The sequence below is a fragment of the Apodemus sylvaticus genome, chromosome 16, assembly GCF_947179515.1.
Source record: "Apodemus sylvaticus chromosome 16, mApoSyl1.1, whole genome shotgun sequence".
Classification (NCBI taxonomy): Eukaryota; Metazoa; Chordata; class Mammalia; order Rodentia; family Muridae; genus Apodemus; species Apodemus sylvaticus.
In genome coordinates, this window is record NC_067487.1 from 31,242,628 (window position 1) to 31,258,555 (window position 15,928).

Here is a 15,928-nt window from a genome sequence, read left to right on the forward strand (position 1 = left end):
TCAGTACAGCATTTATATAGCTGTACTATATACAAGCTATTTGCAAGGGCAAAGCTCCGTGCTTGTCATTTATGTTTCATCTACACCTCATTCTCTTTCATGTCAGGCCTAAGCTGTGTAGCATCTCACTGCGGCGCCATCTCCCTTTTAGGATCATCCATGTCAAGATCTGTAGCGGTCCCTTTAAGGCCCTGGAAAGGGCCGGCTGTCGGTTGGCTGGCGAGGCCACGCCCCTTCACGTGTCCTTCGTGCCATTGGGCGGAGCCAGGACCTCTAAGTTGCCGTCACTTCCGGCTCTCTGTCAGTCCGGAGCAAGCGAACGAGCTAGAGGCTGTTGGTCGGCTGGAGCGGAGCGTGAGTGCGCGGGACCCCAGGCCCCCTTCCTCGAGGCTGCGGCCAGGCCGACCCCAGGCTGCCGCGGCCTCTTCGCTCTCCTTGCCGGCCACGGCTGGGAGAAATGGCAGCTCTGAAGGGCCTCTGCTCCTGCCCGCGCCCCCGCGGGGCCTCATGTGGTGGCCGCTCCGGGAGCCGAGCCGTGGCGGTGGGCGCGTGCGGGCGGGCGGGGAGCGGCGGGTGATGGCCGCGCGCCCCTCGGACTGTGTTGGCGGGGCTCCGGGCGGAGGCGCTCGCGGTCTGCCTAGAGGCTGCGCTTGCCTGCCCCTACTCCGACCGCCACGCTCGGGAAGCCCCCCGGGGACGCTGGCCCCGCTGGGTTGAGGGGCGGGGGGCGCGCCTCGGCGAACGTGGCTGGGCTCCAGGGCGAGGATAAAATGGCGCTGGCGCAAGGCCCTCCTCTCCCGCACGCTCTCGGCGCCCCACGCCCCCTTCCTGAGAGCGAGCGGTCGTAGCCCCAGCCCTAGCCTCGGGGCTCTCTGGAGCTTCCTGGCCGCGGCCCCCCACGGCGCCCCGCGCCTTCTCGCCCACGAGGGCCTCGCGCTCGGGGATGTTTTCAGTACTCCTTCCCCCACCGACTGATCAGGATAAACTCTTCGGTCACCCCTTTCGTTACCTGCTGCTCGAATTACGAACTCCCCCCACCCCCGACCCAAAGAAGCCCCCCCATAAAGGCCTCATTAAAGTTAAAAGTCCAATTAATAGGGGACGGGCTGGCTTTAGTTACCAGTAACATTGTTTTCTTATTGGGTAGATTTAGGTTAGATAATGACGTGGTTCTTTGAAGTAATTTTAGTTCCCTAGACAGCTTTTCGTAATGGGAGATAGATGGGGCTGGCTGTTTGCAAGTGAAAGGTTTGTTTGTGTGCAGTTAGTTCTCTTTCAGAAACAGGTTTTGTGTAGTTGTGTGAACAGCCAGCTTGGGAAACTTGATGTTGGAGGTCAGGTTGTGAAATGGAGCAGTAGGAGGACAAGCGAATGGAACTGGTTAGGAGCCTTGCTGCTCCCTTCAGGTTTTATCACCCTTAAGGCACGGTCGTGGTCTGGATTTGGATAGCCCAGTTTTGCCCTGACCTCCTATTTTGAACATGAATGCCAGTTTGGTCTATAGAGAACTGGGATGGATATATATAATATATGATATATATAATATATATATACATACATATATATATATAATATATGATATTTTTGATGTAGGAGGTAGGAATTGAAGTATTTTTCTTTAGCATTTACAGAATCTGTTGTTTATTAGGACCTTTAAGCCATACAGAAATTAATAAGTTTATTTAGGTGGAGAGAGCAGAAAATTGGTAAATAGCTTTTGCCACCTGGTTTACCACCTGGTGTGTCTTGAAAAGTAGTTGGGGCCTGCCTACGGACTCCTTGAAAAGTGGGCTACACTGAGTAGTCTCTGCCTTTTGTTTTATGCACTAAATAAACAGCATGCTCTGGGCTGTGTGCCTGTGGTGAGTTGTGCCTTGCACATAAAGCCTTCACATTTTATATATTGCCCTAAGTAGAAAATCAGTGCGAAATAATTGTGAATTGTGTGTAACATTGTGCACTCTGATTGTTGCCTGTTGTTTTGATAGTGTGGTCACAAAGTCACAACTAGTGTACACAAAGCATGTACAAGATGATTTATTAGGGCAAAATTAATTAGGTATCACACTTACATAGGTAAGCTGTTTATGTTGTACCTGGTCCTCTAATCTTAATGTGAATGGAATTATGTACATTTCTTTTGATTTTTAAAGTAATTATTCTCAGCTGCTTTCTTTCAGTCTACCCGCAAACTTTGTAACCCCTCTAAAATCAGTTGTTAAAGAGACCCATTGACTTTGAGCAGGTGAAGGAATGTGCACATGGCTTTCATTTCTTTGTCCTCACTGGGGTCAGAACACTTGGCTGTGCTTGTTATCTGCAATTTAGACATGTGCTCAGTGTAATGATTCCAGAACCACAGAAAGGCAGACTGAGCCGTGGAAGTTATTTATTGTTTAATATTCATTGTTTTTGTTTTGGACTGGGAGAGGTAAGATGAACATCCTAAAACACCTTGTAAATTATTCATGTGATTGATGTCTTTTTCTTTCAGAATGCCTAAATCAAAGGAACTTGTTTCTTCAAGCTCTTCAGGCAGTGATTCTGACAGTGAAGTTGAAAAAAAGGTGACTTTTACTCTACCAAGTTCCTTTATAGAACAAAATGTATGGTGCATTAATTGTTCTATAATGCTGACATTTAGTTTTGAAGGGAAAGGTCTGCCAGTCTTTTTAGATAGGTTTTGCTATAGATCCTAGACTTTCTCCAACCACTTTAAGTTTCCCTGTGGGCTGGGATGGTGTCACCAATGCTAGGCTCAGAATGGGTGAGAATCTGCAAGGGTATTTTTGTAAAGGTAAATGACAAATGGTTTCCTTGAGTAGAATATTAAATTCTAGACTCATTTACATCAGACTTAGGCAGTCTTTGCGTTGTACTTGGGGTTCAGCCTGGCAGCCCAGTGCATCCCAGGCAAGTGCTTGCTATAGCTCTAGCCCTCCTTTTTATTTGCAACAGGGTCTCATAAGTTGATGGGCTGACCTTGGACTTTTGTCCTTACACCTCAGCCTCATGAATAGGGACCCATCTCAGACTACACAAGTCCTCTATTGAGCACCTTTAGTAACCAGAAGTCAACAGAAATGCTTTCTTAGACTCTAGAGCACTAGAATTCTAATTAGGCCAAAGACACTACTTAACCATTATTTAGAAATGTATATCATTCAATTAATGTAGCCAGCTGTGGTGGCTCAGGTGAGTTTGGTCTCTCTGTTCCTCCACATGGTAGGAGAAGAGACCCCATTATACCAAGTTTGCCCTAACCTCGTGTACCCATATACAGGCATCACAAATACAACAGACACAAATGATAGTAATAAAATTTCCACAGCCCTGCCTAACATAGGTAGTAAGTCACTACTGAGCTGTGTGAAGTTTTGAATGGAAGCATTAATGTTGACAGGTTTCTCAGGCATTGTTTCTCTTTTCTCAAATTACTGGTTTTGGTTCATTTTAACTTTAAAAGTTAATTGGTTTTAGTAAATAAAGTCATTGAGCACAGCAAACACAAAATACCCATTTTGTCAGAATACGCTCTTTCTGTGTTAGGTGATCATTGTTTTGTCAACTTCATTCCACTCAGTTGATCACAGCAGTGAAGTGTAACAGAGCAGTTCATCGTGTGGTCAAGACTTCCTTCCACACAGCCGTATCTTAATAGAAATTTTTATCTGAATAGACAGTCATATCCTAGAAATTGAACACATTGTATTTGCCCATATTTGTTTACTTGCTTTGTTGAAAATAAGTAATTAGTGTACCTGTGGTTTACAAATGTGTAAAAGCAGCAGGTAAGGCTAGTTTTATAGTTGAGTTGGTAGAGGCTCACCTAGCACTCAGGAAGTCCCAGGCTTGATCCCCCAGCACTGGAGATGGAAGCAGAAGGGTCAGAAGTTCAAGGTCACCAGGGATACTGGGGATCCTGTTTTATTTAAAGCAACAACTTTCTCCTTTTCTTTTTAACATTTTTTTAAAGTTTTTGTTACTGTTTAGGTTTTGTTTTATTTATTTTGCCTCTCTACTACCTAAGAAAAGGGAACTCTATAGGAGAATTTTGGAAAGTTGGAGCCTATAAATGTAAAGATAGACAATAGTATCATAGTTTGAAATAAGGCTTTAAACATCATACATAGCTGTACTCGAAGTCTTTTTAGAACTTGTATCAGTAAAACCTCTTAAGTGTGTGCATAACTGATACTGAGGTTATTTGCAGAATGTGCACCAGTCCAGAGGATTGCCACCTTGCTGATTTTGTAGCTTGTCTCACACATTAAATTTATCCACAGTTTTCATTTCATAGTGTATTCTTATCCTAGCCTCAATAAGTTTAATATAAGTTTAGTAATATTTTAGTAATATTTAATAAACTAGTTTGTGCTTGTCCACTAAGAAGGACCATGCCTGCCCTCTACTGTTCGGGCTGGGAACTTAAGTGGGTTTTTAAATTTTTATTTTTTTTAGCTTTTAGCTCATTTTGAAAATGAGGCTATATAAAATTCTTTTATACTAGTGCTGCTTCTAAAATAATGAGGTTGAGTGTTAGTCTTATTACATCTATCTTCAACATTCATAGTGCTGAAGAAGTTTTTGAGGTGTTGATTTTCAGTCCCTGGTATTAGATAACTCTGTTTATCAAGGCAAACTTTTTCCCCCTAAGATAGAGTTTCATTATGTAGCCCCAACTGTCCTGGAGCTTGCTATGTTGTCCAGGCTGGAATAGTCAAGGAATTAGTAAGTATTCATGTTTTTGTCATAAATACTTTGGTTTTGTTTGTTGCTTGATCTTCAGCTTTCCTGCCTCAGCCTTAGGCAGGGTTAGAGTATGCCACTGTATGTTGGTTTTTAAAAAGAAAATCAGAGAGGAAAGCTTTGGGTAGATTTGTGGTTTCCAAAAGTTTATACAGAAGTTACAGGCCGCTTCTCTTTCTCTTCCCACAGAGTAGTGTATGGGTTCTAGTCCACAAGATCACTGTTTGAACATCTGAGGTGTCTTTGGGGATTTTGAGAGTAGAGGGTAAAAATATTGCTAGTAATGTGAAGACTAGACTCATAGTTAAAATTTTTTAATGTACATATTTTTCTTTTAATAAGTCAGAAATTTGACTAACTCTTTAATGAAGTGTTTTGAACTTCACATGTGTGTATTCTTGCCTTTCTTTTCTTTTTTAGTTAAAGAGGAAAAAGCAAGTTGTTCCAGAGAAACCTGTGAAGAAACAAAAGCCTGGCGAGACTTCTCGAGCTCTGGCGTCCTCCAAGCAGAGCAGCAGCGGCAGAGATGACAACATGTTCCAGGTAGGTCGGCTGCGTCCCGGCCAGCGGGGCGGCACTCACCTGATAGCATGCTGGTCTAACCTCGAAATCCTCTTGACCAATGTTTAGTAACTGAGTAGGTGGTGAAGGTAATTTGTTTAATTCTGGCTATTGGTAAAGTCTAGAAGTCTAGTTTTACTATATTTAAATGATACAAATCTAAAGGTTACAGAAAGCCCCCCCCCCCCCCCAAAAAAAAGTTAGAGCCGAATATTTGGGAGAAGCAATTTGATTGGAAAATGTAAATTTGATAGTATTTGAGAGAAATCTGTGTAAAGTGCTGGGGTGGCATGTTCAGGCCTGGAGTCTGAGCGTAAGCACTGGAGAAAGGAAAGGGGCAGCGGGGAGAGTCAATGGAGTGAGATGGAGACCCAGGAGGGCTGCTTGGCATCTTGATTTATTATGTGCTTTTAGCAACTCAGTATATGCCTCACTGCAACACTGATGTGTGAGATGAGGCATTGTGAGGAAATGGTGCTGTGAGATAGCAGAGACAATTATAGACTTTGATTTGTATTGATAAGGGAGAATGACGACTACAAAGACGGTGGCAAAGAAGGACTACCTGTGAGTGAGGTAGACCCGATAGTGAATGTGGCCACTGAGCACAGTCTCCTGTAGCACCTGGGGGGCTTGGCTGGCAATTATTCTTGTTGGCTTTTTCATGTGTTCAACTAAATATCGAACTACCAAAGAACACATAAACTAAAGAGAGGAGGCCATAGCAGCTTGTGAGAGATTTGTAAATGCATGATGAGAGAAGAAAGGATATAAGCTGATAAAGTGGTAAAAGAAAACTAAAAGTATGGAAGAAAGAAAGAGACAAAATGTAGATTAATTAGTTATAGGTTTCAGTTCTTTGACTTGAGTATGATTTCAGGGCAAAGACTAGTTTGATAATTATGTGATGAGGAATTTGAAAGAATGCTATTATTGATCAAATGGATAATAAATTGGATGCTTACTGTGTTCTATTTCATTCAGGCTTTGCCAGGTTCTAGTAAGCCATGTGGAATGTGATCTGTAGCCTCGTGGAATTTTAGGGGACTGTGATTACACATGCATAGTAAAAATGACAATACATCCTGAGAAGTAGTGGACAGATTGAGAGAGTAGGCGTGAGAATCTTGTTAAAAAGAAGTGGCACCTAAATCTTAAGGTTAAGCCAGCTGTGCAGTGTGGGCAGAGGAAGCATTTTCAAGCAGGAGGGTTAGTTAATGCTTGAAGTCGGAAGGAGCTTCAGTTATGTGTGCATTACAGAGCCTTTGTGGTTGAAGCCTGAGGAGTCTGTTCAGTATCAGAAGTCTGTTTGGTGAAGATCTTCCAGGGCCATTTGACTTTTAAGTACAAGAAGAAACTGGGGCAGGATAAATATAAAATTGGCTAGAGTATTTCTTAGTGTTTGTCAAGAAGTGCTTTGGAATATCCAGTTTTATTATTGTATCTTGGCTTTTTTTTTTTTTTTTAAATCACTTATGCTAACTGTGTGCTTTCCTATTTACTTGTAGAATAATGACACCTCTGGCCTGGTGTGTGGGGGGAGTCTGAGCTGAGGGTCTTTTTTTATAGCTCTGGCTGACTGGAAGCCACTATATAGAATAGGCTAGATTAGAGTTTTTAATGCCTCTTCTCAAGTGCAGAGGTTGTAGACATATATTTCCATGGCTTTCACAGGTTGTTTTATTAGAGATTTTTGAGAAATGGGGTTTATTTTTAGGGGATAATTTTTCTCACTGTGAAAAAAGAGCTTTGGTTCTTTTTTGTTTGGTTTCTTGAGAGAAAGTTTCTTTGTGTAGCCTTGGCTGCCATAGAACTAGCTCTGTAGTCTACAGAATAGAGCTAGTTCTAGACTCAGATCCACCTGTAGCGTACATCTACAGTTCTGCTTGTTATGAAGACGTCTGTCTTAGTCAGTGTTCTGTTGCTGTGAAGAGACATCGTAACAGCAGTAACTTAGAAAAACATTTCATTGGAGCTGGCTTACAGTTCAGCTAAGGTTTAGTTCCTTGTCACTATGGCAAGAAGCATGGTGGGGCAGGCAAATGTCTTGCTGGAGAGTAGCTGAATTCTACATCTGGATCCTCGGGCAGCTGGAGTGGAGAGATACTGAGTGTGGCTGGAGCTTCTGAAACCTCAAAGCTCATTCCCAGTGACATGACACACTTGCAACAGGGCTGCACCTGCCCTGACAAGACCTGTGCCCTCATCTTTTAAATAGTGACACTCCTAAGAGCCTAAGGAGGCCGTTCCATTCACATCACCACCTCTGTCCTTCCCTTGAATAGTTTGATCTTTCCTAAATAACTTGGCGAGTTTATTAAATGTATGTCTTATTTTGGGCTGCGTTCTTAATTCTTGACATATGTCTGTCTGCTTTAGTGCCACACTCTACGTTTACTGAATCTAGAAAGTAGGGACACTCAAATCACATAGTTAATGGTAAGCCACCAGGATGTTTTTTCTTTCTTTATTTTTTAAAGACAAGGTCTCAGTATGTGGGCCTGTTTCTTAGCTATGGTTTTTGTTGCTGTGAAAAGACACTATGATCATGGCAACTCTGTATATAAAGAAAAACTTTTAATGAGGGCTGGCTTATAGTTTTATAGGTTTTAGTCCATTATCAGCATGGTGGTTGGTGTGCAGGGAAGGCATGGTGCTAGAGGAAGAACTGAGAGTTCTATCTATGTCTTAGTCTGAAGGTAACAAAAGCTACTGGGAGCCACACTGGGTGTAGCTTGAGACCTCCAAGCTCTCCCCCACGAGTGTATACAGTGTTGCAGGATATTTGATCACACTGAACCCTGAGATTGTGTTATTTACTGGAAAAAACCTGTTTTTAGTTGTGTGGCTCAGCCTTAGCACATACCTTTTAGTCAGAAGTTCTTTCTGCTTGAATTTTGTAAAGAGGATTAAGTAAAATCAACCATTGGTCAAGAAATAGAACAAGTGACCAATTGACAGGAAGTGAGCATAGGACCATTAAAAAAAACAGAGTAAGAGAAGTCAGGAGAACAGATAGATCGATGCACAGGAAGTAGGGGGGGGGGCACATTGAGTTTGAAGGAGTTTGTGTGAGATGGCGTGAGAGAAAGGGCATTCCTGGTGGTAAGTCGGCTGAGGAGGTGCTCTCTGAGCTAGCAGGTTTCCACCCCAGCAAATGACTCCCACGACCTCATTGGTAAAATCAAACGATTGTGATTTTTTTGTTTGTTTGTTTAAACCAACAACAGTACACACTTCCTCCAGTAAGGTCATACCAACTCTAACAAGGCCTCACGTCCCAATAGTTCCAGTCCTGTGGGCCAACCATTCCACCTCATAGGACTTGGTGGCAGTGGCTATTCCTGTTCAACCAGCACACCTTGGGTAGCCTGGAACTTGCTATGTGTAAACTAAGCTAACCTTGAACATAGCTGCCTGCCTCTGCCTCCTGAGGTGTTTACTTTTTGATTTCTCTGAGTTTACTGCATTAGCCTGTAGGCATCTCATTTAGGTTGAATCAGACAGTACAGCTGTTATTCTAAGAGTGGCTTATTTCATTTAGCACAATGCTATAGCGTAGACAGGATTACCTATATAATGGAACACTCTGAGTAGTGTTCCATTGCATGTGTAAGCCATGTTCTATTTGTGTCCTCATCTAGAGATAGACTTTTGGGTTGCTTCTACTTAGCTGTTATGAAAAGTGCGATTAAGGACATGTAAGAGCTCTTGGAGACTCGATTGCCAGTTTTGGATGTGCAGTTATGTGCTGCCTCAGTGTCAGTCAGTTGAACACATACATATTCAGTGAGGATACTTTAGGATTGGTACCATAGTGTGTAAATTGTCTTATGTTCTGATGTTCACACAGGAGAATCTTCTGAATATGCATTTCTCCAGTCTGTTAAATATATATCTTATCCCCAAAGTGGGATTATTAGAACATGTTATGTTTCTATTTTTGTCAAAGGACATCCATTCTATTTCCTGTGTTTTATTAATATTCATAAATTTTAAAGTGAGACTGAAGAACGCTCAATAAGCAGACAAGCTTGTACAGACATGTGGACCTGAGCTTTAGTGCTCAGCACCCTCCTTAGGTGTCGTTCGGCTGAGATGGCTGTAATCCCAGCACTGAGGGGCATAAGTGACAGATCCTGCCAACTTAACAGTGAGCTTCTAGTTCAGTGCGAGATCTTGTCAAGGCAAGGCAGAGAATGATGGAGAAAGACACCTGAAGTCGTTCTCTGGAAGTCACATGTGGACATACATGCGCGCGCGTGTGTACTCACCCCCCCCCCCTTACAGTTGAATACTTATTCCAGGATTACAAGCACAAGTTGTGAATATAAATTTAAAACCTCTGTCTATGCATTTCTTTCTATCTCTTTGCTAGATTGGAAAGATGAGATACGTCAGTGTTCGGGACTTTAAAGGAAAAATTCTAATTGATATTAGAGAATATTGGATGGACTCAGAAGGTGAAATGAAACCAGGGAGAAAAGGTGAGGTTTTATTTCTTCAGTTTGATGTTAATGTTGATTGAATTCTTACCTTAAATTGTTACAGGGTATACACTTTAAGGATTAGCCTTACTTGGTTGATCTTTTATAATCAATTTGTAATGAAACCTAGGAAAACAGCATCCTAATGTTGCATTGAATTGATCTCTAACTTTAACGTCATTTTTATCAGTTCTGAGGCAGATTAGGCATTACTTTGGAAACTAAAATGAGAAGTAGAAAACTCCTGGGTTTAGTGTCTGCTTTGGACTCTAGCAGGATGTTCTTTAATACAGAAGCCTTAAAGGTCTCTGTCCTCTTAGTTCTAAGCCTCTTGGCATGTAGAAACAGTTTATTCTGTTACAAGTAGGGAGAAAGCATTTGCATCAACTTCTATTTAGTTTTCTTGTGACAAAATAGGAGACAGAAGCAACTTCAGGGAGGAAGGGTTTATTCTGACCCAGTCAGAAGGAGGAAGGTAGCTGCTCCCATGGGGGCCAGTCAGGACGAGGACAGAGTGTGCTGGGGCTTACTCAGCTTGGTGTCACCGAGGCTATAGGTGGGTGGAGCTACCCACATTTAGGGTGGGACTTCCTTTATCAATTTAACCTGCCCACAAACACCCTCCTTGACACTCACAGGGTGTGTTCACGATAGTTCTAAATCCATCAAGTTGATGGTCAAGAGGAACTGTTAGCTTGTCCTTGTGCTCCAGGGATCATCAACAAAGGCACACACACAGTATTGGCTGGAAAGAGGGGTGATGAACAGGTGGGAAATGGGGCGCTGGAGAGGGGAGGGGAGGGTGAAATACATTATATACATGCAGGAAATGTCATGGTGAACTGTTGTGCATGCTATGCTAATGAACTTTGAAAAAACATTAACCACTACACTACCTAAATTTATGCAGTTCTGTGCTCTATGTTGATTTAGTTGGTGAAAATGCTTTCTTGGGCCGGTAAGGTATGGTGTTCAGCAGGTGAAGGCACTTGGTGCCAAGCTGTGTGATTCCCCAGGCTCCATGAGGTGGAAGGAGAGAATGGAATCTGCCTACACTGTTGTGAGCACTGTGGCACGGGGGAGCCCATGCGTGTATGCATGTGAGCACCCACTCAGGGAATAAATGTGTCAGATTTTTAATAAAAGGAAAAGATGCTTTCTTCTAGTATTGTTCTGTCCACTGTTAAAGGTGCCGCTTCTTTCATGCAGTTTTCCAGTATGTCTTAGAAGCCTCCTTTTTTTAAGTTAATGGATTATTTCTGTCTGAGTTTTCATTCAGGATTTTCCACAGTGGCTAATTCTATATTTCATTCTCACAAATGTTTCCTGAAGGAATTCAGTTAGCCTCAAAGGTTTTCCATACTGCTGCCTATTGCATTCTCTTCTGCAATTTCATGGTCCCTCAGCAGTTTTCTGAAAAATACAATGTTTGCTTGTATTGGATGTTAGGCTAAGGTTTCATAATATCTGATTTGATACATTATAACCACCCTTTGATGTGTAAGTCTCACTAAGAACCTGAGTCTAGAACCTGCTGCCAGTGAAGGTGAGGCTGGGCCTCCTCTGGATAGCACCATTCCAGAGTGCTCTCGCACCTGTATCTGAACTCTGCATCCTATCATGCCCCTTTTGAGTCACTCTGAGGAGTTTCCCACAGTGGAATGGAATAACTGCACAGAGCTAACCACCTTGAAATTTGGTGGAAATATGGAAAAAATGTTGGAAGAGACAGGATGTAAAACTGCCAACTTATGCCAAATATGGGTCCGTTTAGACTGTACATATTTTTGACATATCTTTAGATTATTATTAGTTCTTATTGGTCAAAATAGGCATATGTAGATGCACTGTTAGAAGTTAAACCGGTTATAAAATTGAACCTGTGACTAACAAATGTAAGATTTTAATATCAACATAGATTGCTTACAAAACTTTTATATTCTAGAGTGCCATTCAAAAGGCGCCTGGTTAGGTAACTGTACTAGAGTGTGTATGTAGCATGCGTGAGGTCTGGGTTCTGTCCTCAACACTAAAAATCCACATAAGCGAAATGACAATTTTGATGCAAATATTTGGACATATCAAAATCCCTCAAGAGGCTTGATTTTCACCTTGTATTTCTTAAACCTTGTTTAGGTATTTCTTTAAACATGGAACAGTGGAGCCAGCTGAAGGAGCAGATCTCTGACATAGACGATGCAGTAAGAAAGCTGTAAAATCTGAGCCATAGCAGACCTGTACTGTTGTAGTTGTCTTTTTACATTGGCTTTTGTTTTCTAAATGTTGTTTTCCAAGCTGTTGTATATTTGGATTGCAGAACAATTTGTAAGACAAAAAATTTTTTTTAATGTGCATTATTAAAATGTTCTAAGTAAAGCTAATTGTCAACTTTATTAAAGAGGATTGCTTTGTGCCCCCTACCTAGTGTAAAATAAAAGTCAGATCATTACAATCCTAACTGTGGTAGCCTTTTTTGATTAAAAAAAAACCTAGTTACTGTTTAAGTCCAAAAGAACAGCCTTTGTAGGCACATCGTTGAGTCGGCTTACATTCAGAAGGATTTGTATTGCATTGAGTTTCTTAGATTGCTTTGTGAGATGTATCTTTCTTTCCAGCCAGATTTACTGAATTTTATTCTGTTTGGTAACGTGGCTTAAATGATAACTCCAAGCAAGTGTATGCCATTATTCATAGTGCTCTGTGTAGATGTTACTTGGTCTGCAGAACATAGTGACTTTGTCTGATGAGCTGTCACTCAGTAATCATTCATGCTGGGATGATGGTTATAAAGTCAGATATTAAACTAAATTAGACTTGTAAAAATTGTGAAATGTATTGGCTTACTATTACATTCTAATAGTCATGGTAGGTTACGTGACCAGTTTTTAGAGTTGGCTGTTTTTTACGTTTAATCTGGACAAGAGACTTCCAGACTTGATGTTAACTGAGTTTGATAGACATTTCCATTGGTTTTCATTTTAACCATGATTAAGTAAAACAGGCACATGTTTTAGGGATCTTGCCCCAGGGAAAAGGGCCTAGTGTTCTGAGGGAACATGTTTGCAAAGGAAAGTCACCACACTGAAGGGAGCTAGTCTGTGATGAGAAAGGAACTTTCTTGAAACTAAGTGATATATGTTGGTGATAACAGATGGGTCTAGGTAGAATAATACTAACAAGGACGATTTATAGACGTGAAAAATGCTGCAAGGGCTGCTGTATCAGAATTGCACTGTGTTATTAACAAGCTTGATTCCCATTGTCTAAGCATTTTATAGAATCATCAAGGATTTAATTTAAAAAACAATCTGCCAGGCCTCTGTGGTTAACTTGCCTCCACACAGATATGTTATTCCAAACTGATAATATTTTTTTTTAAAGGTACCAAAGTGTATATATACCATAGATCATTCTTGAGGGATGCTCCCCTTGTAATGTGTTGCATTTCATTGATTAATTAGTTTTGTAAAGTATTCCTTATTTGCCATTTAAAGAAAGGATAGTTAGAACATAAAACTTTGGCTTGGAGTAGATGAGGGAATAATAGGTAAATGTCTTAGGCTATGAAGTCAGAGGACATACGTACATTACAGCTATATAAAGATCTGCAGAGGTCTGTCATCTGTTACCTGGGCCTTGCTAGTGCTTAGCATGATAAAGTCAGTCTCCCCGAGGAAAGCTTCCTGGCATGATTTGTTAGGTTGGTAGTTGCACTAATGTTATGCCAGCGTTGTTATTTGTGTGTGTGTGTGTGTGTGTGTGTGTGTTGTAAAGGAGAATTGTGTTGACAAAAGAGGGACTTTTCAGACTGAAAAGAAAAGGGCACGGTCCTTTTATTTTGCGTTCAAATGCCTTTCTCCTTAGTGTCTTAGTTTCTTTTCTGTTGTGTCCTTTCTTTCTGAAGTGCCCTGACAAACGCAGCTTAGGGGAGAGAGGGTTCATTCTGACTCAGTCCAGGGTCCAGGCTGTTGTTGCTCACTCACAGCTGTAGGAACTCCACATCTGGACACATCGCTCCACAGCCGGGGAGCTGAGGGCAGTGACTGTATGCTCTGTTCCCTCTCCTTTTCATTTAACCCGACTTAGCTCATGAGCCAGAGTTGTCCACAGTAGGCAAGATAATTCTCCAGACATGCCTAGAGCCTGCCTGTTGGGTGGTTCTAGATTCTGTTGAGTAAATAACAGTAACCATCATAGTGCGTTTTCTCCCAGGAAGAAGGTATAAGTGTCTTATTTTGTAATGTTAAAACAATTAGATCTGCTCTCAGGTTTTGTCCTTTAATATGTTCCGAAGCAGGCTTCCAAATGGGCTTTACTCTTAAAGTAAAAGCCTTTGGCCAATTTCCACAATCACTGAAAAAGAAAAACTCGAATTTTGTTTTGTTTTGCCTCACAAATGCCTAAAGACTTGAGAAACACTACCTCATTACCTACCTAGTCAAGATGCTGTGATAACCAGTCAATTCTGCATAGCATCTTGGAGTCAGCAACTTAGGGGAACCGTGGAAGAAAATGCATCCTGGCCTGGCTGCAAAGGGAGGAAGGGACTGAACATTTACGTAAGTGTTCCTGACAGAGTGTCGGCACAGTGCTTGCCATAAAGCTTGGAAGTCTTAGAACTGCTGAGTTATATTAGGTATCTTTTCTGGATTTCTTTGTGGTTCACTTTTATGGAAAATAATGTAGTGAAACACGAAAGTTTTTTTTCTTAAGAAAGGCATTTTTTTTCCCAGATAAACTGTAGTGTAAACATGCTCATAGTGAGATGTATGTAATTCTGTAACTGAATGCCTGTATGCTTTGTTTAGTTCATCTGCCATGGAGGTGTCAGTGAACCTACTACTCCACCTGTGAATATGTTAAATGTTGAAATAAAAACAAGAAATACACCCTTGTGTTATCCCATGTTCACACACCTGAAGATGGAGTCCCTTTATCTGGCGTGTCTCTGTGGATGTTCTAGAATCTGTACTAGCTTTATCTGAGGGCTTCGGGGACTTGGTGTGGGATGATTTTTTTCTGTCCACTTGTGCCAAATGGGAAAAACAGGTGTATACAGCATCACCTGAAGATACTTTGCAGTCTAATGGTTTGGTATGTCTTAGTCATTGTTCTATTGCTGTGAAGAAACACTGTGACCAAGTCAGCTTTTACAAAAGGAAGCAGTTACTGGGGCTTGGTTAGTTTGACATAGTCCATCCCCTTCATGGCAGGGAGCAGGCAGCACACAGGCAGACACGGTGCTGGAGAGTAGCTGAGAGTGCTCCATCCAGATGTGCAGGCAGCAGCAGAACAGACTCTGGGCCCATCCCTAGTGACACACGTCATCCAACAAGGCCACAAGGCCACACCTAGTCCTTCTCAAGTAGTGCCACTGCCAGATGACTAAGAATTCAGATATGTGAGCCTATGGGAGCCATTCTCATCCAAGCCACTACACTGTATTTTCATTTATAAAATCTACTTCATGTTTGTCAAGTTGTATTACACAGTTATATAGAGAGCTCACTTACCTTTCTGTGTATGAACTTCAGTAGGGAGAGTAACTTAGGATGTTTGCAACCTGATTTCAGCCTTAGATTTTAATAAAATACGGATGCAAATGTCCAGTCAGAAGGGAAAACAAAGGTAGTACTCGAGATTCCTGTAGTATGGATCAAAGAAGTGAATAGAATAAAAGGGATTTTACACACATGCAAGAAGTTGCATGTGCTTATTTACTACCCATGGTCTGCTGACGTCCATTTAAGTAAATATTTTTCCACATGGGTCTTTGCCCTCCTGCCTTCCATAAGGACTTCAGAGTCCATATTCTCTAGAATTCCTCTTAAGCTCATTTTAGTCTTGGACTAATAGTGACCTGACCCTGCTTGTTCCTATGTTTTGCTTACAGGCTTTTTAGAGTTTGTTGCAGGCTAGAGTTCAGTGTATTATCTTCTAACAGAATTGAGACGTATAGAAAAAGTCTGAAATGAGAGCAAAGTTTTATTGGCAAGCAGTATAGACTTTGGAGACGGGTCCCAGAGCCGGGAGACCCCTAATAAGGAGAGCCAGGCTTTCGCTTGGTTTCCCATGACCCCCTTTCTCCCCTCCATTGGCTTATGGTGTTCACGTGTCCTTTCTGGCATGGC

The 15,928-nt window shown here is 41.7% G+C and overlaps 1 protein-coding gene across 1 annotated transcript; it reads left to right on the forward strand.

Moving 5' to 3' along the window:
- Positions 1 to 245: 245 nt before the first annotated feature.
- Positions 246 to 12,255, forward strand: Sub1 (SUB1 regulator of transcription). The gene is made up of 5 exons (XM_052160106.1): positions 246 to 354; positions 2,495 to 2,567; positions 5,170 to 5,292; positions 9,689 to 9,797; positions 11,934 to 12,255. Exons 2-5 carry the CDS (start codon positions 2,496 to 2,498, stop codon positions 12,011 to 12,013), a joined length of 384 nt encoding a protein of 127 aa, XP_052016066.1. The 5' UTR covers positions 246 to 354; position 2,495; the 3' UTR covers positions 12,014 to 12,255.
- The last annotated feature ends 3,673 nt before the right edge of the window (positions 12,256 to 15,928 follow it).

Coding starts and splice junctions, on each gene's coding strand:
- Sub1 (XM_052160106.1), top strand. CDS start 2,496: ATGCCTAAATCAAAGGAACTTGTTTCTTCAAGCTCTTCAGGCAGTGAT. Junction 5,293..9,688: donor GAGATGACAACATGTTCCAG/GTAGGTCGGCTG, acceptor TCTCTTTGCTAG/ATTGGAAAGATGAGATACGT. Junction 9,798..11,933: donor AATGAAACCAGGGAGAAAAG/GTGAGGTTTTAT, acceptor AACCTTGTTTAG/GTATTTCTTTAAACATGGAA.